Source organism: Microcaecilia unicolor, chromosome 8 (genome assembly GCF_901765095.1).
Source record: "Microcaecilia unicolor chromosome 8, aMicUni1.1, whole genome shotgun sequence".
In the NCBI taxonomy this organism is placed as follows: Eukaryota; Metazoa; Chordata; class Amphibia; order Gymnophiona; family Siphonopidae; genus Microcaecilia; species Microcaecilia unicolor.
Window position 1 is genome coordinate 198,114,866 of NC_044038.1, and position 23,781 is coordinate 198,138,646.

General features: G+C 45.1%; 1 protein-coding gene across 1 annotated transcript in view; it reads left to right on the forward strand.

Annotated features, from left to right (window-relative positions):
* The first annotated feature begins 5,223 nt into the window (after positions 1 to 5,223).
* EEF1A2 (eukaryotic translation elongation factor 1 alpha 2) overlaps positions 5,224 to 23,781 on the forward strand; it is a 30,520-nt gene continuing 11,962 nt past the window's right edge. The window contains exons 1-5 of the mRNA XM_030212085.1: positions 5,224 to 5,318; positions 7,690 to 7,912; positions 10,640 to 10,819; positions 12,071 to 12,367; positions 21,833 to 21,983. Of these exons, the coding sequence (XP_030067945.1) occupies positions 7,769 to 7,912; positions 10,640 to 10,819; positions 12,071 to 12,367; positions 21,833 to 21,983 (772 nt within the window). The 5' untranslated portion in view covers positions 5,224 to 5,318; positions 7,690 to 7,768. The remainder of the gene's footprint in view (positions 5,319 to 7,689; positions 7,913 to 10,639; positions 10,820 to 12,070; positions 12,368 to 21,832; positions 21,984 to 23,781) is intronic.

Below are 23,781 nucleotides of genomic sequence, written 5' to 3' on the forward strand. Positions count from 1 at the left end.
GTGGGTCTAGGCAAGAAGTGGGTGAGCACCAAGTGTTTTCTCCCCCCCCCCCCCCCCCCCCCCCCCCCCCACACACCAAAAAAATGATCTCAGCTGGTGGAAAAATGCTTTTTTCCACCTTGGCACTTTGCAGCAGGCATGCGCTGAAAACTGAGCATGCGCAGGTGCTGGTATTGTGGAGAGTAGCGTTTTCGTTACCATCAGGGGGAAGTCTTCAGCTGGCAAAGCTTGGGATCTCCACCAGCTACCGCTACACGTGTGCTACTCTTGGCTGGGCCTCAGCTACACCACTGTTGTGCTTTACATAGTACAGAAACATTGTTATGTATCTTGTTCTCACAAATCAAACAGCCTATTAGCTTTGGTGATCAGGCTTTAATAATGCAATAATGTCAAGAGCATTCGATCTAGCATCGCATGATGTTCTCTTGCAGAAATTAGACAGTATTAGAATATCGGGCAGAGTCCTCAATTGGTTTAGGGGCTTTCTCTTTCTCATAGATCCTATTTGGTCAAGATGCAGGGTGAGCTTTCAGATGGGTGGTTGCCCGGTTGTGTAGTGCCTCAGGGCACCCCACTGTCACCTCTTCTATTTAATGTGTTGTTATCATCTTTAGGATATCCACTGGAAAAGCTTGGTTATCAAGCTTATATATATATTGATGAAATTACAATACTGTTTCCAATTAGATCTAAACTAGTGGATTTACTACCAGAAGTCACAAGATGCATGTCTTTTATTGGTGCTTGGGTGGGTAAGAATTTCCTGCGGCTTAATAAGGAAAAGAGCACATTTCTGCTGATTGGGAAAGATGTAGTTGATGATGATTTTATATTTATAGTAAATATTACAACATACACACTAGAACGATTAATTAAGATTTTGGGTGTCATCATTGACTGTAAGATGACCATGATGGAACAAATAAATCATTTGACAAAGAGTTGTTTTGGGGTAATGCAGAAATTGAGAAGAATTAGAAAATATATTAATCGTGAAGTTTAAACTGGTAGTTCAGTGTCTAATTTTGAGTAAACTGTAACATAGTATATTTGGGGGTGGCTAAGAGTCTTTTTAAAATAATTGTAAACTATATAAAATACTACCATCTGTTTGGTCTTCTCACTAAAAGTTTCTTCACTTATTACTCCATTTTCTGTAATGACCCATTGGCTCTCGGCCGAGGGCCAAATTATGTTTAAATTAGGTAGTCTAGTTTTCAAAATATTGTATGGAGCTAAGCTGGCTTATATGATGACATTAATATGTAGGCCGGTATATGGGAGAATGCATTTTGTACAACATTTTAATTTTCTAACATTTCCTAGTCCTAAAGGTGTCTGCTACTGGAAATTATTTCAGACAATTTTTATGTATCAAGCAGCAGCTTTTTGGTCACACCTGCTGAATAGGATTAAAGATTTGTCCACTTTTGTTAGCTTTAAGAAGATGCTTAAAACTCATCTTTTTAGGAAACATGTTTTGAATACAGTGAATTAGTTATAATTTTGTTGATAATTCAATGTATGTTCCTAGATGTTTGGTCTAGTTCCTCTTATTGTTATCCGCTTTGAACTACATTTGGTAATAGCAGACTATAAGCTCTGTAACTGTAACTGTATTTAATAGCCACTTATATACTGCATTCCTTGGTATCAAGTGGTAAGATAAAGATATACATGGACTGTGTATTATCTTTTCAATATACCATTCTCACCTCTGAAAAGCAATACAATTAGAACAAGAGATTAGAAGGGGGAGCTGTCAAGGGCAGATTTCACAGTACAAAGAGCATGCAACTGCTGAAGGGCATCTACCCAGCTCCAGAAGTCCACCCCTGTCACTGGAAATGGTAATCCTCCAGGCTGATCTGCTGGTGTAACAGCTGCTTTTGGTTTTTTTAAATCTTTTTTTATTTTTATTTTTTTTTTGGGGGGGGGTAACATATTAGCATATAAGCACCGCCATACTGGGAAAAGACCAAAGGTCCATCAAGCCCAGCATCCTGTCTCCGACAGCGGCCAATCCAGGCTTCAAGAACCTGGTACCCCCCCCCCCCCCCCCCCCAAATAATAATTTTTTAATAATGTTAAATTGACTTTTCCCTCAGGAATCTGTCCAAACCCCCCTTAAACTCCGTAAGGCCAGCTGCTGTCATTACATTCTCCGGCAACGAGTTCCAGAGTACAACTACACGCTGAGTAAAGAAAAACTTTTTCCTATTTGTTTTAAATCTACCATATTCTAGCTTTATCTTGTGTCCCCTGGTTCTATTGTTGTTTGAAAGTGTAAACAAATGCTTCACATTTGTCTGCTCTACTCCGCTTATTATCTTGTAGACTTCTATCATATCACCCCTCAGCCGCCTTTTCTCCAAGCTGAAGAGCCCTAACCTTCTTAGCCTTTCCTCATAGGGAAGTTGTTCCATTCCCTTTATCATTTTCGTTGCCCTTCTCTGCACCTTCTCCAATTCCTTTACATCTTTTTTGAGATGTGGCAACCAGAATTGGACACAAAATTCGAGGTGCGGTCTCACCATGGAGCGATACAACGGCATTATAACATCCTTGTGTTTGTTTTCCATCCCTTTCCTACTAATACTCAACATTCCGTGCACTTTCTTAGCCGCGGCAGCACACTGAGCAGCAGTTTTCAACGTCTTATCAACGATGACTCCCAGATCCCTTTCTAGGTCTGTGACTCCTAACGCGGAACCTTGCATGACATAGCTGTAATTCGGGTTCCTCTTACCCACATGCATCACTTTGCACTTGTCAACATTGAACTTCATCTGCCACTTGGACGCCCAATCCCCCAGTCTCGCAAGGTCCTCCTCAGACCTTTTGGTTCATTTCAGAAATTAATATGTGGAAAGATTGATTAAAATGGTAAAAGTGTTTTAGCATATATAAATCAGCTTTACATGCATTTAATTCAGAGGTTTTATGCAAATAAAACTGAGTTAGTGCACATTCATTTAAGTGAATAAAAATTCCTGAACCACGCCATCCCTGCTTGCTTTTGACTCCTCTTGAAAAATGTCCAGATCAGGAGAGGAAGGAATGACTTAGGATGCATGCCTGCTTTTCCTGGCTCTTATCACCTATAGCTTGATCATCTCTGGAAGAGCTTTTCTAGAGACTCAGTTCCTTGAACTCCTACCTCCATGTTTGACTCTGGTCTAACAAATAGCTTCTCTCTTGATGCATGTACCAATCACGCAGTTGCTACAAGATTCAGGAACAGGACTCAGAGCACTCCAGTAACCTCTGAGAACTGGAAACCTCCAGGGCCCTGGATGTAACGGAGGTTATAATATAAATGAACTGAATGAGATTCTATTAACACTATCAGTCATTAGGTGATTCAAATGAATCAGCCAGTGTACTATAAGATAAAGACACTTTTTCTGAATACCTAAATTCTGATTATCCAAAATAACTACTGCCATTTCTCCTTTGACTCACTGGAAGTGCATCAGAACTTGGGCTAAAATTCCCATGTCTCAGAGTTCTGGGAATTTTATTTGGATCTGGGAGTTGGTTTGATTTTGGATGGAGAAGTGTGATTGTCTTATTATCCTTGTACCTATTACCAAAGTTGAGATGTTTGATTACACAGGCCTGAGTTTCTAGAAAGAATAAGGAATTGTATTATGGGAAAAGTAAGGACTATAGTTTGCTATCGAACACTTTGGTTTGATGGAATCCTGCTTTATCCTGAGATGAGACCCTTTGAAATAGCCAAAATCATTCCCAGGAGGAACAGGAGATGGCACTATTATTGTAATGCTCCAATCTTGAATGCAGGGCAGTTGGAGAATTAAACAAGTGGCAGTAGGATATTTTTAGCAGAATGCCAGAGACAGGGTTATTCTAGGTGGGGCACAACTGGTGGACACTCTTTGGAGCTCTAAGGTTCTCATTTTCATGTCAGAAGTTTATTTTTAATTTCTGGCTTCAGTCTGACCCTATAACCAGAACTGACTGGAGTATCTGCTCTCTCTCTCTCTCTCTTGCCTGTCCACAGCTGTTCTCTTCTTCCCCACTGCCCAGACAAGGGCTGGCTCCTGCTGCCTGCAGCACTTTATACCTCAGCTGAGAGTTGGGCCCTTCCAAACTCAGTTTGCAGGTCTCATCTCCGTCTACCAATGCTATAAAATTAGCCATGTGGGTCTTGTAAGAATGAAGGGTGCTGCAAAGCTGGGGGTTGAATCAGATGGGCTTTTCAAAATTCCATCCATACTAAAAAATCCCTCGTACCTTTCTCCCTCAGCAGAGGAAGCTTGAGAAAAGCACTAGAGGAACCCGGAATACTGTATCTCAGCTGACTGAGCAGGGTTAATCTGTGATCAATCAACTCACGTCATCATCTTCCCCAGTGAATGAATGTGCCAGATGTATTCAATGGAGAGTCCCAGGAATCATTAGCTACGATTATTTCCAGAAGATCAATTTATAATGGTGATAACGATCGCATTACTATAATCCTTGCAATTAAACATCCTCCGGGGGTCTCTGGGATATACTGCACAATGGACCCCCATCTCTTGAAATAAGAAATGGAGGAGAAAGTGCTGTACACCTCCAGCTGTCTTAAACCTGTTTGCACTAATCAATGTCCAGTATTCAGTGTCTTAGACCAAAGAAAGTGTTAATATTGGTGTAGAAAGATTAGCTCTCTTATACAGCCTGTATTTAAAAAAATCGGATTATCTTGAGGGTCATAGCTTTTCATAACCTGTTCACATTCCTTAAAATCCCTTAAAAGGGTCCCGTTTTCGGTACAACTGCAGGACTTTATTAAAGATCCCGCTGTTCAGTCTCCCAAGTGTCCGCTGAAAGTAACATGGAAATTGTGGAGCGGTGCGAATTACCCCCAGAGGGTTCATGCTGGGTCTTGAGCAGCACAGAGAGAGAGAGAGAGAGAGAGAGAGAGAGATCAGTGGTAGCCCGTATTCTCGATTCTCTCTCCCTGTCTCAGTCCAGGGAGCCCTGGACCCTCAGGCTGGAGTCCTGACATGATGGCACCGACTCTCCTCTGTTCATCTTTCTCTTCCTGCTGCTCTTCATCTCAGACTCGGCCTTTTCCTCGCCCTCTTGTTGTGTGCCTGCCTCTCTAGATCCCTCCACCTATCTCTTTCCCTCCCCCCTCCATCTCTGTCTCTCCTCCCTCCCTCCCTCCTCTGTACCGCATTGCTGTGGTGCAGGGGTTGACTGCATTGCGCTGGGGCCGTCAGTAGGTGGACCCCCTCCCAGGGAAATAAAACAGTCCGAGCAGCAGCTATAAGCCCCTGCTGTCTGCGAGCACAGCTCAGGTAAGAGCTCGGAGCCCCTCAGCTCTTAGGGGAGGGGGGGAGGGAGGGGAAGGGGGCTTCTCTCCCCAGCTGGACGTGGATCTACTGTGGGAAGGTCCAAAAAGGAGGGCAGTTAGGAGCTAGGGAACGGGGCAGAGCCCAGGTTTTCGTGACTTTTGTCACGCCTCCTAGCCCTTAGCACTGGTCGCAGGCAGGAGATGGGGGTGCCAGGACAGACTCCCGGGTTGTAATGGGCTCAGCTTGGGCCGTAGGGCGGAGGACTGCTGGCCACAGAACGGCCAACGCTGGCGACGTCCTTCTTGTTATTGTTGTGCGCCATCAATGCCCTTGGGACTACCTGGGCTGCTGCTGGAGGATTTCTGCTCGTCCTTACTGTCGTGTCGCACCTTTCTGTCTTCCTCCAGCCCTTGGGACTGGCAGAGTAGGATCATTAGGAGAGAATAGTTTAGGGCAGGGCGGACCCCAGCTCAACCTTTCTGCCAAGGGGGCCAGCAGTGAAATAAGATGTGGGAGTGGGGGGGGGGGGGGGGTCTGATAGGGGAAGGACGGGTTGTATTTTATACTGTAAGGAGGGAAATGATGCTTTGCAGGCAGCGCGCTAAACCGCAGCAGTTTATAGAAAAGCTGTTTCTATTTTCTCTCTCTTTCGCCCCACGTGTGATGCACATTTCAATAAAGATTAAATCAAAATCCAGGTGGAGGGGGAACAGATGAAGCCCCCCCCCCTCCCAGGTCCCTTGACAGGCAGAGGAGGGAAGCTTCTGTCTTTCCACTGCCTCTAATGTTGTTCTGATCTTTGTGCCACTCGTTTGTAAGATGGATCCCGGTCCTGTGGGGGGCATAGGGAACTGAATCTAAAGCTGGAATCTTCCAGTCTTGGGGAAAGGGGGGGGGGGGGGGGGGGAGAGGAGCTGCACCTATTTTGGGCCACTTCTTTTTCTGGAGGACATCCTATTGTGGCCTCAATTCAGAGTTTCCTAGAGGGTCCCTCAGGAGAAAAAGGAGCCCTTGGATTTGTGTCCTTGAGGATTTTATTTGGCCCAGTTGCCTCAACCAAAAGCAACTTCTTCATTGACAGCTGCTCTGAGTATTTCCCCATATTTCATTTCTCCACCCATGTGACTGAGCCCAGCATTTCAGGGGGCCATAGACCAGTGTGTGCACATTCTCATGGGTCAAAAAGAGAGTGCACATGCCCAGCAACTGCTCACGCAAAATGTTTTGTTGGCTTTCTTTATTGTGAACATAGGCTATGTTGCACATACAAAGTCAAGGTTGAAAACTTGAGCACAAAATGTTTTCCATATGCATATGGGCTAGCAAAAATGAGAGAGAACATTGCCATAGGCCGATGATCATTCCAGAGCTTGGTAATATGGATCTGCCCACCAGATATTGCTGTTGACCAGTGGATGGGACTTCCCTCCCTGGGAGCAGTAAACACTATCTCCAGAGCATCCTGGCTTCCCCCAACCCTGGCCCAAGATCCAGTCCATGGCAATGAGCAGTTGAAAAAAAACCCACCTTGTTCTCCAGAGCATCCTGGTTTCCCCCATCCATGGCAGTAAGCAGTTAAAAAAACACCTTGTTGTAGAGGGATCTTGAACCTCAAGTCTCCTGAATTCACTCAGTGGTACTAAAATCTTAGCATGTTCTGATGTCTTTTAAAGGATCAACAAAAGAATATTTTAGGAGGAGCTTTTAAGACCACAGTGGTCCATTTTTCAGATGTGACTGTAGAGCTGCATAATGAAAGTTTTTGGATCTGCCACCTCTTAATATTCTTTAGATATAAGGGAAGGAAAAGAACTTGGATTCAGTTCATACCTATTCAGTTGTAGCTCAAGGTGAGTTAGGCAGCTCCTTGTGACTCTGGACAAGTCACTTAACCCTCCATTGCCCCAAGTAAGCCGCATTGAGCCTGCCATGAGTGGGAAAGCGCGGGGTACAAATGTAACAACAACAATCAGGTATTTTTCTGTCCCCGGAGGGCTTGCAATCTAAACTCTGCATCTGGGACATTGGAGGGTTAAATGTCTTGCCCATGCCCACAAGGCACCACAGAGGGATTTGAAGTAGATACCCCTAGTTCTCAAAATGTTGTAATCATAGATTGCCCCTCCATTCCGCAATCCAGCTAATGTGTCAGTATCCAATTTCTTACATTGAAAAGCACTATGTGTGTGTGTGTGTGTTTTTTTTTAACTGTGTCTCTGTATTGCTTGGAAGTAAAACTCTTTATAAAGAGAGAAATTGAAGACTTGCATGCTTGTTTACCAAAGAGGATGAATGGGAAGCTTCATGTTGGGTCTTTTTAGTCTCATCTGTTTTGTGATTTCTTCCATTTTCTTTTCCTTCACCCCTATCTCAGTCTTCACTAACCAGGGCTCTGCTCCCAGTTCCCAAACCTTTCTCAGCTCTTATCAACCAGAAAAAACAACTTGGTGAGGATGGGGAAAGAGAAAACACACATCAACATTGTGGTTATTGGCCATGTGGACTCTGGCAAATCCACCACCACTGGGCACCTTATCTACAAATGTGGGGGCATCGACAAGAGGACCATTGAAAAATTTGAGAAAGAGGCAGCTGAGGTGAGTTGTTTATGCACTTTCCTCACAGTGCAGGCTGGTCAGGATCAACATCTGTCTCATTTTGAATACAGGATACTTATAGTGCAATGGCAGGGCTGTAAAAATGTCCCACCTCTTATCCCAGATCTATAAACCAGGACTGGTGATGCTATATTTTCTTTACCCTTGCCTGTCTTTGGCATCTTTGACTGTTGTCTTCTCCTAAAAGAAAATCTTGTGGTTTAGCCCACACTGAATAAAACTTGATGGGCTAGTTGTTAATGTTTTGCGCCACCAAACTGGACACTGGGATTAGATAACCAGCTCGGGGCTTCTTTATATTCCTGTGTTCTTGATGTTGATGGGACTGGAAGTATTACTGAAATATTGAAGAGACTAGATTGGGCCAGAGTTATTGTAAAAGAGTATTCAGGGGTCCTGGAGTGGGGGTGGGGGGGGGTGGGGAGGTTTTGGGCCCAGTTAATCACCACTCTGACAGTAGCACTTCAAAGCTGAACAGTAAGTAGCACTGAGAGTGGCTTGGGAAGGGCAGCAGTCAGTGGTCTGTGCCTGGGAAATACTGAGACCATTCCGGAAAGAGTAAGGAAAGAGACTTTTCAGGGGAGGGTAAACAAAACAAAATCAGAAGCTAGAGAGTAATTAGGAGGGACCTTAAACTGGTGATAGGTCACATCAGAACATTAAATTAACAATATAACTAACAGGAAGCAGTCCGACATCCTGATGACCGCAGCACATGAGCTGGTACTTGTGAACCAGCAGGTCTCTATCCGTACTGTGTCTCATGGTGTTGAAAGGACAGAGAAGTTGGCCTCCACTTGCTGGTGACAGATTGGGAGTATGGAGAGGTTATTTGATTTTTTTTAGTTTTTTAAATGTGTTAGTAATATATTGATTATTGTCTGATTTTTGTTTTTAAGTTACATTTATATTAATGAATTTGTCATTTTTTGTTTGTTCTGCAGAGATAAAGAATATTGGATCTGATGATATAGATTAATTTATAAATACATAAAATAAATTAATTAAGTCGTCACTGTAACATTTTGTACATATCCTTAGTAACTGTGCCACAGGTTCACTGCGAGGTTTCCCTTGGGGCCCAACTATATACCTGTTTACTGTCTGTTGCTTTGGTAGGCAGTAGCACAGGAAGGCAGTGTACCCAGAAGGCTGTGCCATAGGATAGCCAGTTAGTCCATCAGCACTCAGCCTTCTCTGCCAGGATATGTGCAGAGCTTCTATTAATAGTCTATTGACTCTGAGCTCTCAGACTCCATTTTCTAATGCAATGTGCATGGAAGAGTTTTCCCACTGGTTAGCACTGTTAGGAAATGGAGGTCTGTCTGAATGAAGGAAGGCAATTGTCTAGTTCTAGAAAGCAGAGGGTTAAGATGCAGTGGAGGAGAGACAGCAGATGCAGCCCCTTCTCTCCCTTTCGCCCCTCCCTGTCTTTGTTGTACATTGTGTGATCCCAGGAGACCACCAGGAATATCAGTTATCTACTGGGATATTTCTTAGCAGAGTTGAATACCTGGAAGGGCAGAAAAGTCAGTAGCTGAACCTTGGCTGAGGTTTTCCTATTTTACTTTTAAGATGTGGCTAAATCCTGAAGATCTGGATGTGTTTTGGTGGGGGAGGTCTGGTGCTGGGGACACAGCAAACAGCATGCGTAGCTGTTATCCAGGCAAGCTGAAGATACATTTTAAAGAGAAATTAGGGCTGCTAGTAGGCTCCAGGTTTACCTGACAGGTTGATTCAGTCCTGGGTTTATCCCATTGCATACAGGGACTTCTAATTCTGTGGATAAATCTGGAGCCAGCTGACAACCCTAAGGAGAATTTCTCTTTTCAGAGGTTGTATTCAGTGTGAGGTTTTAAAGGGTAACCACCTTTTTCCTCTCTCCCTTCTATAAATGTATGGCACCTCTCAGCTTGAGAACCCATCCCACACCAGTGCTTTACCAGTAAGACTGATTTGTCTCCCAGAGAATAGAATTCAGTATAAACTCATCCCTGTCTCACTCCATTCAGCTGAACCCTGTCCTCAAGTCTTCTGAGTCTGGGCCCTGCAATCCACCTAAGCCTTCTGGGCAGTTAGTGTTCATAGCTCTCAACCACCATCACTGCTCACATCTGTGTACTGTGCTGACTGAACATCAGCCCTGTTACAGCCACAGCTGGACTTCCAGCAGGCATTCTCTTCCATCTAAGTACCAGACATTCCTTGGGCTCCAATATGCCTTGAGTCTCCAACATTTAACCAGTACATCTTTCTGTGGTTTTTGCATTATTATATAATGCTATGAATTTTCTTAGGACTCTCCTAGAGTTCTCTCTTTCTGGGACAGAGCTGGGAAAAACTGGCACAGAATAGAGGTTGGGTTCTGTTAGGAGGAATGCCAGCTCTGATACACCTATCCTGTACACAGCATAGAACTATAGGGAGGTAAGAGGGCCAGACATGATAGAAGAGAGGAATTAGGATTTCTTAACCTATTCTTCAGGGAACCCCAAGGCAGTCTGTTTTTCAAGATATCCACAATGATAGATCTGCATACAATGGAGGTAGTGCATGCAAATTTCTCTCATGCATATTCATTCTGGATATCTTGAAAACCAGACTGGCTTGGGATTCCCCGAGGACCATATTGAGAAACCGTGGATTTGAGCATCTGCATTTCTTACCTCATTCATTCTTTTCTTTGCTACCTTCTTGACTCTGCAGATGGGTAAAGGCTCTTTTAAGTATGCCTGGGTACTGGATAAGCTAAAAGCAGAGCGGGAGCGAGGTATCACCATCGACATCTCCCTATGGAAGTTTGAAACCAGTAAATACTACATTACAATCATTGATGCCCCTGGACACAGAGACTTTATAAAAAATATGATCACCGGCACCTCACAGGTGAGTCATTGAACATTTTGGGGCATGCACAGTAAATGTGACTGAAGCAGAGTCCAGGAGAGGAGGCTGTTTATGTCAGTGCTGGAGAGGAGAAAATCCCTGCAGATCTGTGTATGACACTGCAGGAGGAGAGAGCTATTCTTCACCTTCCCTCCCCCCCCCACACCCACACAGATATATGTGCAACAGTGCAGGAGTAGAAAGTCCCTGCATCTCCAAGTATGTCAGTGCAGGATGCAAGATCTGTGCCTATCAGTGCAGCAGACTAAACTAGTTGCTGAGCCACTGCTCCTCTCATTGATGAAAATAGACTGTTTATCAGTAATTGATTGGGGGACACTTCAGATGGTGTGGCTCTGTTCTTCTACATTGCAAGACAGAACTCCTGCACTGTTCCCTATAGCACAGGAGAATACCGTGGGAACAGCGCAGAAAAAAACTTCCCGATGCTCAACACTAATAGTGTGCAAAGTTTCTATGCTCTTAGTGTTGAGCATTGGGAAGTCAGTTTTCTGTAAGGGGGAGGAACGTGCCTGGAACATGCACGCAGCAGCTGTGTGGTAGGCACAGCTGATTGCTGCATGCTCAGTCAAGAGGGAACGGCTGTGGTCTCTGATCTCCATATGAGAACTGCATACAGCAAGGGATAATTGAGGTTCAGTCTCGGTTGCAGAAAAGGAAGGGAGGGGTGGGCTCGGTCCAGCGGACTCCTCCCAGAGCTCTGTCTGTAGAAGCACAAAGCTCCTTCTCAGTCATGCCTGGTTTGGCACCTGTCCCCGCTTCATGGCGCCCGTGTCCTGGGCCAGGTGGGCTTGGGGGCCGGGAGTTCAGTGTGTGGGTGTGGCTCCATTGAAACCCTCTGTTATACACCCTAATGCCAGCTCTGAAATGGTATTTAGCTTTCAGAGCTAAGGGCAGGGTTTCATTTGTGCACTGCTTCTAAGCATTGGGAGAGAATAGCTAAGCACCTCATTAACGTCGGTTCACCTGCATTTACATTCTGTTTGCGCTAATCTTTGTCCCCCAGCGGTTAGTGCTCTCTGAACATTCTGTGAACCCTATTGCTGGCACTAGTCCGGCGCTAATCGCCTCTAGTGCAGATGTTAGGTTTTGAGCATTGGCCCATGAGAGAGCTTACGTGGTTGTGAGTGTTGGCTGCAGATGACCTCATTACAAAATCAGTAATGGTAAGTGACCTCCTGTCTGTCAGAATCATGATCCTCACCCCTGCTCACTGGTTTTTCAATCTAGGCAGACTGTGCTGTCCTCATCGTTGCTGCAGGCGTAGGTGAGTTTGAAGCTGGCATTTCCAAGAATGGGCAGACCCGTGAACATGCCCTACTGGCCTATACCCTGGGTGTCAAGCAACTTATTGTTGGAATTAACAAGATGGACTCTACCGAACCCCCCTACAGTGAGAAGCGCTATGATGAAATTGTCAAGGAAGTCAGCGCCTACATTAAGAAGATTGGCTACAACCCAGCAACGGTGCCCTTTGTGCCTATCTCTGGGTGGCATGGGGACAACATGCTGGAGCCTTCTCCCAATGTAAGTGCCCTCTTTCTGTATAATAGTCTACTAGACATGGGCTCAATATTGCCTATTGTTTACGAGGTATTTAATATACTGCTAGATGAGAGAATACTCAAAGTGGTTTACAATCTAAAATCAGAAGAAAAAAGAACTCCATCAATCATAAAAGAAAGCAAAGAAAAAAAAAGTCAATTTACTGCACTGATGCTGCAGTTGCAATTAATGGGGTCTAAAATTCAGGGAATAGAGGATAGTAAACCAAAGGCTTGTTTCAAAAAGTTGGGTTTTTAAAGCAGCTCTGAATCTTAAATAAGAAGGCTCCTTACCAAGGTGTGAGGGCAAAGAATTCCATAAAGAAGGGGTCACCTCTCTAATAAAGGGTTCATAGCAATTACGTGGTATTTGTTACTCTCACCTTTTCCATAGTAGCTCAAGGTGAGTTACATTCAGGAAGAGAAGGTACACTGTCCCCAGGAGGCTTACAAAATTAGACTGTACCTGAGGCAATGGAGGGTTAAGTGACTTGCTTAAAATCACAAGGAGCCACAGTGGGATTTGAACCTGGTTTCCCTAACTGTCAACCAAGTGCTCTAACCTCTAGGCTGGAAAGAACTTGTGGACTCTTGATTCCCCTCAGTCTCCTTTTGTTTTTCCTGCTTTTTGATGTCTCTCCCACCTGGAAGTAAGGGACAAAATAAAAGAGGAGAATGAAAAGGGGGAAGAAGGAACCATCAACCATACTCTTTGCCTGGAGTGGGGGACCCTCTTTTTCCGTAAATCAGGAATGCTCTACAACAAGGCCCTCACTGATTCTGCTCGCTCATTGTTATTTTCTGCTTGTGGGCTAGCATAGTGGACTAGTATATTTGGAAGAGAGATGGGAGTGAGACAATGCTACTTGATGAGGGAAGGGAAAAATAGAGAGACAGGAGTATTGGGGGAGAGACAAATAATACTGAATAAAGGGGAGAGAAAGGAGAGACAGGGTAATGCTAGGGAATGATAGACAGAGGAGTGATGTTGGATGGTGGGCGTATACGAGAGAGACAAAGGAGATCCTGGATGCCTAGGGCGGGCAGAGCAGGGGAAGAGAGGAGATACTGCAAGCAGAAAAGGGGGAGTGAGAGAGGAGATTCTGGATGGAAGGAGAGGCACTAGATGGAAAGGGGAAAGGAGAGACCCTTAATGGAAAAGGATAGAGGGAGGGGAGACAGTGAAAGGGGCAGAAAGAGGGAAATGAATGGAAGGAGGAAGGTCAGACACTGGATGGATGGGAATGAGAGAGAGATAGGAACTACTGGGAAAGGGGGGAGAGAGGGGGAGATGCTGGATGGAAGAGGATGAGACAGAGAGATGGGAGATGCTGCATGGAAGGGGGAGGGAGAGTGGAGATGCTGGATGAAAGGGGGGGAGAGAGAGGGAAGAGACATGAGATGGAAGGGAAAGAGAGAGGGAGGAGATGTTGGATGAATAGGGGGACAGAGAAGGGATGGAAGGGGAGACAGTAAATGGAAGGGGGAAACTATGGAAGGGACAGAGAGAGGGAGATGCTGGATGGAAGGGGAAGGTGAGACACTGGATGGAAGGTGATGAGAGAGAGAGAGATGGGAGATACTAGGAAGGGAGAAAGAGGGGGGATTTGCTGTATGGATGCGTCAGGGGGACAGAGATGGGGTGGACACAGGATAGAATAGGAGGAGAGAGGATGGAAGAAAGAGTTTGTCCTTCCTTGGATTGCTGCTGCTGTTTGGTTGTCGGATCTGAAGCCTGACCATTTGGTAACCTACTAAGCAAATCAGTTTATGGTTGCTGGTAACCACAGGATTTCTATTAAAGTGCCACTGAACACTATTGTTCACATGGCCACATGGACTAGGGAGCTGGAACCAACTGCTAGTCCAGTATTAAAGTACCTACATATATTGCCAGAATACTGCAAATACTGTTTTGTTTAATATGTTGTATTATTTTGAGGTACAGATTTATTTTGGCACACAATTCCCTGAAGAGGTGTTTAGTCTGCATGTTACCATCAGTAAGAGAGATAATGGGGGACGGCAGGTGATGGCTCTGCAGCAGAGATACCTTAAAGGGGTTCTTCCCTGCTGTGTTCAAAACTGCCCCTACTGTACCTTTACTGTTGATGTAGGTGTTGCCTCCTCCACCATAAGGTTTTTAACTTGCCTCATCCTACCCCATCCGAGCCTCCCCAAACAGTTGAGTTACTGACTTCCTATGATGGATTTGAGATCGAAAGTGGAGGTCAGCATGAGGAGCAAGAAAATGGGGAAACTGTTCTGCAAAATCTTCAGAGAGAAAAGAGGATTTGTAAGGGATATTTTAAGGGCAGTTCCATAACAGTACACTTATATTTAGGGACCTGATAGGACCTTATTCTATGCAGGGCCGCCGACAGACTGAACCGGGCCCAGGGCAGAGCCGCCACCAGGCCAGGGGTAGAACCACCGCCGACCCTCTTCCCCCTTCCCCCCGTCGCTGCTGTTCTCCCCCAGATCGCTGCTGCCTGCCCCCGGATTGTTGTCACCCCCCCAACAATCAAATTACCTTAGCTGGCAGGGATCCCGAGGTTCCGCCAGCAGAAAACGTGTTCCTCCAGTGCTGCTCTTCCGCCGATTGCCTGCCCCATCCCATGTACGCCTGAGAGGAAAAGCAGCCACTCAGCTGGGCAGAAGAGCAGTGCTGGAAGTGGTCTTCCAGGTCCTCCCAAGCCTCTAAGGGGGGCCCGGCTGCGGCGCCGGAGTTTTCTCTCTGCTGCTCCTGTCGGGATACGATCACTCGGTCCCGACCGAGCAGAAGAGAGAGAAAGAGACCCTGGCGCCAGGCCCCCCTTGGAGGCCCGGGCCCGGGGAATTTTGTCCCCCCTGCCCCCCCTCTCGGCAGCTGTGATTCTGTGAAGGAAATTAGGTGTATGTGGGCATAAGTGGTGGGATCCCCGAGACCCTTTTGTGATGTTGTGGGAAGATGGAAGGTCAGGTAGTTGGGTTCATGAGCCTCTTTTGTGATGTGGTGTTCTGCTAGGGTATATTTTTCAGCTAGGGATTTGTAACAGTCCACGTTGTCTCGTTTTCCCAGTAGGAGATGTATTGCTGTTCTAGGAAAGTGTTTTTTGATTATTGATCATGGCAAACTGGTATACTGTTAATGCCTATCTCAGCCCTTTCATTGTGTTTAAAATGGCTTCCTTCAGAAATTTGTAAAGTGTAACGTTGATAAGCAACATATCAAAGTGTATGTATTGCTTGTGGATGCTACACCCTACAAACTTCTGAAATAGGCTGTTTTTGACACAATGAAAAATGTTGAGATGAGCATTAACAGTACATCTGAGAGTCGGAGATCATCTCCAGGCAATGTACCCTGATTTAAAAGTGAGGTTCATTCCTGTAACTTTTATGGAATACACAAAACTAACCCATCTGAAAATATTATTCTGGAAGATAAGAAATTACTTGCTGTCACTGTCAGCTATTTTGCCAACCCAAACAGAGCATTTGTACATCTAGAGCCTGTATATTTTTAAGGTTCATACCGGCATGGTATGGGAAAAATATTGGAGTATGGGGAAGGGGGAGTGCTGACTAAAGAGGGAGGGAGGGAGGAAGAGAGAAAGTGCAGGGCTTTGGAGAGGGAAAAAGAGGACAGGCTACAGTTGTGAAAGGAAGGGGAGAATGACATTGTTCACTGCCCTTGATAATTCACGGGGTTGTGAGTGGGGACACTGTGAGACAAACGTCCCTTGGTGATTGCTCATTTCAGTGAAAACATTTTTTTTCACTTTCTAATAAACTGGGTTCCTATCCAGTCCATTTTTTCAGATAACCATAATGAATATGAATGAATTATCTATCTATCTATCTATCTATCTATCTATCTATCTATCTATCTATCTATCTATCTATCTATCTATCTATCTATCTATCTAAGTGTTGCCATACTGGGAGAGACTGAAGGTCCATCAAGCCCAGTATCCTGTTTCCAACAGTGGCCAGTCCAGGTTACAAGTACCTGGCAAGATCCCAAAATAGTACAATACATGTGTCACAACCCTCGCTCTGCCCCCCCCCCCCCCCCAATGGAATAGTCAGACTATGCATATGCTTGTGACTTGGTCAAGTCACGTAACCCTTCATTGCCTCAGGTACAAATTCAAGATTGTGAGTTCTCCAGGGATGACTTATACACAGTATATAAGAAATTAAATAATAATGCCACCCAACAAAAATAAACAAGACATTTCAAAACATACAAGAAATAAAATACTTTAATGATGTACCTGATATCTTAGGTTTTCCTAGAGATTCCCAGTTTATCTTTGAAGGTATTCTTCACTCTCAGTGAAGGTATGGAGGGTAGTCTACTCTGCAACAGTTACAACCCTAACCACCTTTCTGCGTAGACTAGATGGGTCATCTCTTTTCCATCATCTACTGTATGACCATGTTACTATGAATTTCCCTCTGGTGTAGCCACTCAAGAGACTCCAAGGCACCTGACCTGATGCAATGAAAAAAACAAATCAGAGGAAATATTTCTTCACTCAACGTGTAAATTAAACTATGGAATTCGTTGTCAGAGAATGTAGTAAAAGCAGTTAGCTTAGTGAGGTTCAAAAAAATGTTTGGATAACTTCCTAAAAGAAAAGTCCAAAGTCCATATGCCATTATTAAAATGGACTTGGGGAAAATCCACTGCTTATTTCTAGGTTTAGCAGCATAAAATGTATTGTACTATTTTGGGATCTTGCCAGGTACTTGTAACCTGGACTGGCCACTGTTGGAAACAGGATACTGGGCTTGATGGACCTTCAGTCTGTCCCAGTATGGCAACACTTATGTTCTTATGTACTCTAACATGTTTGTCGTCAGGGGGTTGGGGAATTTGTGTCCCATCACCACTGGTTTTATCACAGCAGACAGACCTTGCCCTGTGAGCTGGAAGCACTCATGAATGTCTGACTGTTAGTGTTAGGAGTTCTGGAGTGGGTATGGAATTGTGTATGGGGCTTTGAACATCTCTCCCAGTCATGGCTGTGGCTGTGCAAGGCCTGGATTATATGAAAGACAGGATCACATTGTCAAGCAGTTCAGTTAGAGCTATTTCAATCTACTCAGATGAGCATGAGTCATCTACCCCATTCAGCAGGAGAATCAGTTGGAATTCAGAGTCACCCAAGTGCTGGAACTTGCATTTCACTTGCTTTCATTCTGGCCCAGCTATAGGTCACAGAAACAGAAACCATTATATTTTTTTCTTTTAGTTCCTAGTCTTTTTAAACTCTTAATTAGAAATTGTTTATGAAGTACTAGAGAAGTGCAGGAAGGAGGGCTGCCATATCAGGATATTTGTGACTTGCTTTAAGGGATCAATTTTCAAAGGCTTGATAAGTGTGGCCTTGCTAAGTGGATTTTTTTTTTTTTAGTCAGCTGAAAGTACTGTTCATGTGGACATTCATGCCACCTGTATTTTTGCCTATGAAAGAGGTATTCTGTATATTTCATTTTCAGAAATGTATGCTTACATTAGACACTAGTGTGTAAACTTTACATCAGTTAATTCTGTGTGAGGGTACATACTTACTCTAAGCCACAAAATATAAAGATTCAAAGTGTGCAGGTGTCATGGGATTTCTATGGGACCAGGGCCGTCGAGAGGGGAGGACGGGGGGGGGGGGGGGGGGGGGGCAAAATTCCCTGGGCCTGGCCTCCAAGGGCGGGCCCAGGCTCAGGCCCGGCACCGGCAAGTTTCTTCCTGTCTGCTTCCGGGTCTGTCCTGTCCTGTGTGCCGCCCAGTACCCAGATGATTACATTAACATGATATCGCATTAATGCAATCATCTGGGTCCCGACTCTTGTCACGAACAGGAGCAGCTCAGGAAAGGACAGAGCTTTCATACACATAGTTAATGTGTATATGAAAGACGTCTGTAGCATGTGCAGAGCAGCCATGCTTAGCGATTGACTGTTCTGCGCATGCTTGGGTGACTGATTGGCTCCCCCCCCCCCCCCCCCCCGCCAAGCTACTTGCTGTTTCTCCAAGCAGCTCATTTGCATGCTGATTCTTTTGAGCATCCCTCACTATTTCCAACTCGGTAATTTTTACCAAGGTGAAAATGGCGATCAGTGCTTTACCGGGACGTTGATGCATCCATCCCTAAGTATTGGACCCATCAGCTTGGGGACAGTGAGTGTGAGACCAATGAGTCTGTTCTCCTGGGAATGATTCTGCATGGAGAGGAGGGAGTATGGGACTCAAGCTGTAGTTTTGGGGAGGGTTGTAGGTGCACTGAGTGCATTTTGCTTAAGGCTGTAATTCTGGGGGGGTGTCAATTTGGTGGAATTGAGTGCAGAATATTACACCTACATAAACTGTGGGAAATCTGCAAAGTCTTACCAGTTTTCAACAGTTTTGATTCTCTCTGTGTGTGTGCGAGAAAGACTGAGAAAGGAAAATCACTGGTGATTTCATTCTAATCCAAAAGACCATTTATGTTGCAGGACGTAAAACCTTAGCTCAAACTCCCTATCATTGTTGTCTGTCATTTTGTCTGGGCTCCCTCCACTGGATCTGTTCCTCACACTGTGGAAATCTTTCCTGGTGAAAGCTTGTTGCTGTGAGGGATGCTGACTACTCCTGTGTCACCTGATCCTATTAATTCTTTTTATAAAAAGAACATGGCCACCAGCCAGGCTTGTCTCAGCAGTGGAGACAGGAATGTTCCAGAAAGCTGGCTCTGGTCCTGCCTCTCTATCAGTCTCTGCTTTCAGAAAAAGGTGTTTGAAGGAAAGCCACCTATGAGATACATATTTGAATTGGCTATTAGGCCCATATTAAAAAAAAAAAAGAATATTAACTAACAATTTCTGGTACACACCAAGTTTTCCATTTCTAAAATTCTCATTTTTGCTGTGTGAGGTTTTAGATTTTCTTGTGTTTATGAATATTAATGTTTTGGATTAGGTGACTGATCTCTGTATTTTGTATCTAGTGGGTGTGCAGGAAACTGATATGTGAAGAGTCCAGGAGCTACCAAGTTACTGAGGGGATCTTTTACATACGGACAGTAGCGTTTTTAATGCACATTAAATGCTAGAGACGCCCATAGGAATATATGGGCATCTCTAGTGTTTAGCACACACTTATTTTTATCATCCACTAAAAACGCTAGCACTTCTTTGTAAAAGGCCCATTTAGTTCAGAGAGGGAGTCTTTTTCACCAGTCCTGGTTTTAAACTTGCATCTCAAAGCACCATGGGATATGTAGCCCCTGATTCTACTCATTGAAATCAGTATTGCAGGTCCCATAATGCATCGGGGTGAAGTTGGCAGAAATCCAGGACTGACCTAAAATCTCCCTCTTCCTGGTACTGGGTATCTTGGAAGCTCTGAAAGGCCCTCAGAACATACAGAAACATATTCATTAAAAAGAATGTCCAAGTAGATCTGTTTGTTTGTTGCTTGTGAAGTTTACAAGAAGCTAAGTTTCTTCCTTCCCTCAGAGGTTCTATTATCCTTTGTCTGAGCAGAATTTCTTGAAGGGCATACACAGTCTCTCCACTTCTTGCTAATTCTGCCAAGACATTAGCAGGGAATCTGAGAAACTGCGATCATTTCCAGTATACCCTGGAATAGGGTTGTGATTCTTCTCCTGTCATGGTCTGTACAAAATTAGTTCATTTGGAGCCATCACTCAGTATGTGTGTGTGTGGGGGGGGGGGGGGGGGGGGGGGGGTGGAGAGAGGACATAATGGTCCATATGTGTGAAAACCTATGGTGTTTATTCCAAAAGAATTCTAGTAGAGGTTCTGCTGGGGGATGACAAGCTCCGCCAGCTGAAGACCTCTCCTGCCTGAGTTGTTGCGCCTGTAGCAGCACTTATTCAGCAGGTGTGCTCGGCTTCTAATGCCGGATGTACTGTTCATGTTCAGTTAGACCTCAGTTTACCACTTACACTCTTGTTTACTTTGGGAAATCACAATAGTACATGAGTACATAAGTAATGCCACACTGGGAAAAGACCAAAGGTCCATCGAGCCCAGCATCCTGCCCACGACAGCGGCCAATCCAGGCCAAGGGCACCTGGCGAGCTTCCCAAACGTACAAACATTTTATACGTTATTACTTTAGTTGAGGGTTGTAACTGCCGCTCTGTGCAGGTTACCCTGTAGCATTCTCTGTGATCAAATATACAAAATGTGTAGTTATCTAGCTTTGAGAGTTAAGGTCTTTAAAATTTACTAAGATTGATGCTTAAGTTTATATGAATGTTCCTCTGAAGACTTAGGCACCTAAATTTGGCTGAAAATATGGTCCAAATTTAGGGCCTCTTTATCAAACCGCACTTGTGGTTCCCGTGCAGCAAAGCCAACAGAGCCCATACATAAGTACATAAGAAATGCCACACTGGGAAAAGACCAAGGATCCATCGAGCCCAGCGTCCTGTCCACGACAGCGGCCAATCCAGGCCAAGGGCACCTGGCGAGCTTCCCAAACGTACAAACATTTAAACGTTATTCCTGGAATTGTGAATTTTTCCCAAGTCCATTTAGTAGTGGTTTATGGACTTGTCCTTTAGGAAACCATCTAACTCCTTTTTAAACTCTGCTAAGCTATCCGCCTTCACCACGTTCTCCGGCAACAAATTCCAGATTTTAATTATGTGTTGGGTGGAGAAACATTTTCTCTGATTTGTTTTAAATTTACTACACTGTAGTTTTATCGCATGCCCCCTAGTCCTAGTATTTTTGGAAAGCGTGAACAGACGCTTCACATCCACCTGTTCCACTCCACTCAATATTTTATATACCTCTATCATGTAGGGATTCCAAACTTCTCTTGGGGGCCTCATACTATTGGGAGTTCAGAGTACTTATAACAAATACGCATGAGATAAATTTGCCTATACTGACTATCCAATGTATCTCGTGCATATTTATTGTGAATATTTTAAAGTTAGGGTCGTCAACTGGATCCAGATTCACCCTACAGGGTTGATCCAGTCTTGGGCTTACCCCAATTCATGCAGGGACTTTTATCCTTGCTTTTCTTAGGAAGTCCAATGGGGAAGTCAGAACCACAAATCCCAGCGTGCAATGGGGTAAGCTCAGGACTGCATCAACCCTGTCAGGCAGATCTGGATCTAGTTGGCAACCCTATCCGACGTGCATGCAATGGGGCAACCCAGGACTGGATCAGACCTGTTGAGTGAATCTGAATTTGATTGGTAACCTTAATGAAACCTAGAAAATTCAGCTCAAAATTGTGCACTGAAATCTCACTTTCTGTTTTTTTCTTGTGATCATAATGCATTGCAAAAGGACATCCCTGGGTCTTCCAGACAGTATCTAAGCACAGAGTTTCAAGATGAATATCTAGAAGTGACCTTCATGTATGGAAGCGTGAAAGCTCATACCTCTGCATATGCTTCCCTCCAACCTCTAACCTTCCTTTTCTCTTCTTTAGATGCCTTGGTTCAAAGGCTGGAAGGTGGAGCGTAAAGAAGGAAATGCCAGTGGAGTGTCTCTGCTAGAGGCCCTGGACACTATCTTGCCTCCCACACGCCCCACAGACAAGCCCTTGCGCCTCCCACTGCAGGATGTGTACAAGATTGGAGGTAAGCAGTCTGCACACTTCCCTGAATCCAGCAGAGGATGGCCCTTATATCTTCTGGACACTTCTCCCCCAGGCCCCAATGATCAAATCCCTCGCGCTGCTCCAAACAGAGCTGGAAAATTAGTGCTGGAACAGCGTGAGGGGGATTAAAGCCCTTATGATCAAAATTAATAGCATGTAAATTCATGCATGCTATTAGTTTTGATCATGGGGGTACTTCTGCGGGAGGATTGTGCCTAGACATGTGCCCAAGGCAAAGTCCTTCCGCAGGAGTTGTTTGATGGGTCAGGGCTGTCAAAAATTTAAAAAGCCCAACCCTGTCAAACATGAGGTCTCCCCCTCCCCCCGCATGCATGCAAGTGGCTGGAGGCCCAATGGACCACCAGTCCTCCTAGGCCCCCCGACAGGCCCAGTGGCCTTCTTTTTCCACCTCAGCCCCCCTGATCCCCCCATCAAAAGTGCACAGGGGTCTGAGGTCCAGTGGACCTCTAGCCCTCCTAACCCCTCCTGCACAAGAAAAAACCTCCCTGATGGCCCAGTGGGCAACATACCCCATCCTTACCTGCCCTTGTGGTCTAGCGGCCCCCTCACTCTCCTCCCCATACCTTGTGATGACGAGGAGGGAGTAGCATTCCTTCCTCTTTCCAGTGCCGCCTCCAAAGTGGTGGCGCCCTGCCTTGCCCAATGCTTCCTGGGATGTGCTGGGTGGGACTTCTCTACCATATAAGGAAAGCCCCACCTAGTGCTTCACGCTGCTATTTTGGAGGTAGCACTGGGAAAGAGGAGGGATTACTACTACATCTTTGTCATCACAAGGTATGGGGAGGGGTTGAAGGGGCTTCTAGACCACCAGGGCAGGTGGGGGGCAGGGGTATGTTGCCCATTGGGCCACCAGGGAGGGGTTTTTTGTGTCAGGGGCTAGGGGGGCTAGAGGTCCACTGGACTTCAGTCCCCCTGTGCCCTTGTGTTGTGGGGCTGGAGGTCCGCTGGACCTCCTGCCCTCCTGTGTCTGGAGGGAGTTTTGGGGGTACTAGGCCACCAGGGCCTCAGCCATTGGGGGTTCTGGGGGGTCCACTGGACCCTAGGAACTAACGGTGGCAGCCCAGGTTTGGACAGGGAGAGGAGGGAAAGGAGCCTTAACCCTAATGCCAGCTCTGAGCTGGCATAGTACTACTACTACTACTTATCATTTCTAAAGTGCTACTAGACATACGCAGTGCTGTAGGTACTATTCTGCCCATATGATCAGAGCAGTGTTCTCTGATCATACAGGTGGAATACCACAGATCTCATTTAAAGCTAATTTAAATGATCTCTGCGGTATTCCCTGGCACGGGCATTGTAGACCTCTCTGATCATATGTGCAAAGGTAAATGAGTGCTAGTTTGGCAACTAGTGGCCTCTAGTGCCCGCATTTACCTTTGATCATTGGGGCCCCAGTGAGAAGAAGGAACAGACACCTGCAGTGACCCTTCTAAGAAGTTCTGGAAAATGTAGAAGTGCAGGGAGGGGTTCTCGGAGGAGAGCATAGAACTGTAGTGAATGAATCCTGTGCTAATACTGTACTATATTATGAGACTTATAGGAATCAAAGCGGATGACATCAAGAGAGTCCTCTGACAATAGAGGAAAATTACAGATTTAAAATCCCATTAATAAAATAACATACAAACTAACTCGAGAACAAATATGTCTAATGAGCTGGAGACTTTGTGGTGTGTTATATAGCGGGACTGGGAGTGAGATTGTTATAAAAATGTGCAGGGGTGGCTGGAACAGGTAAGTGAATAGATCCTTCT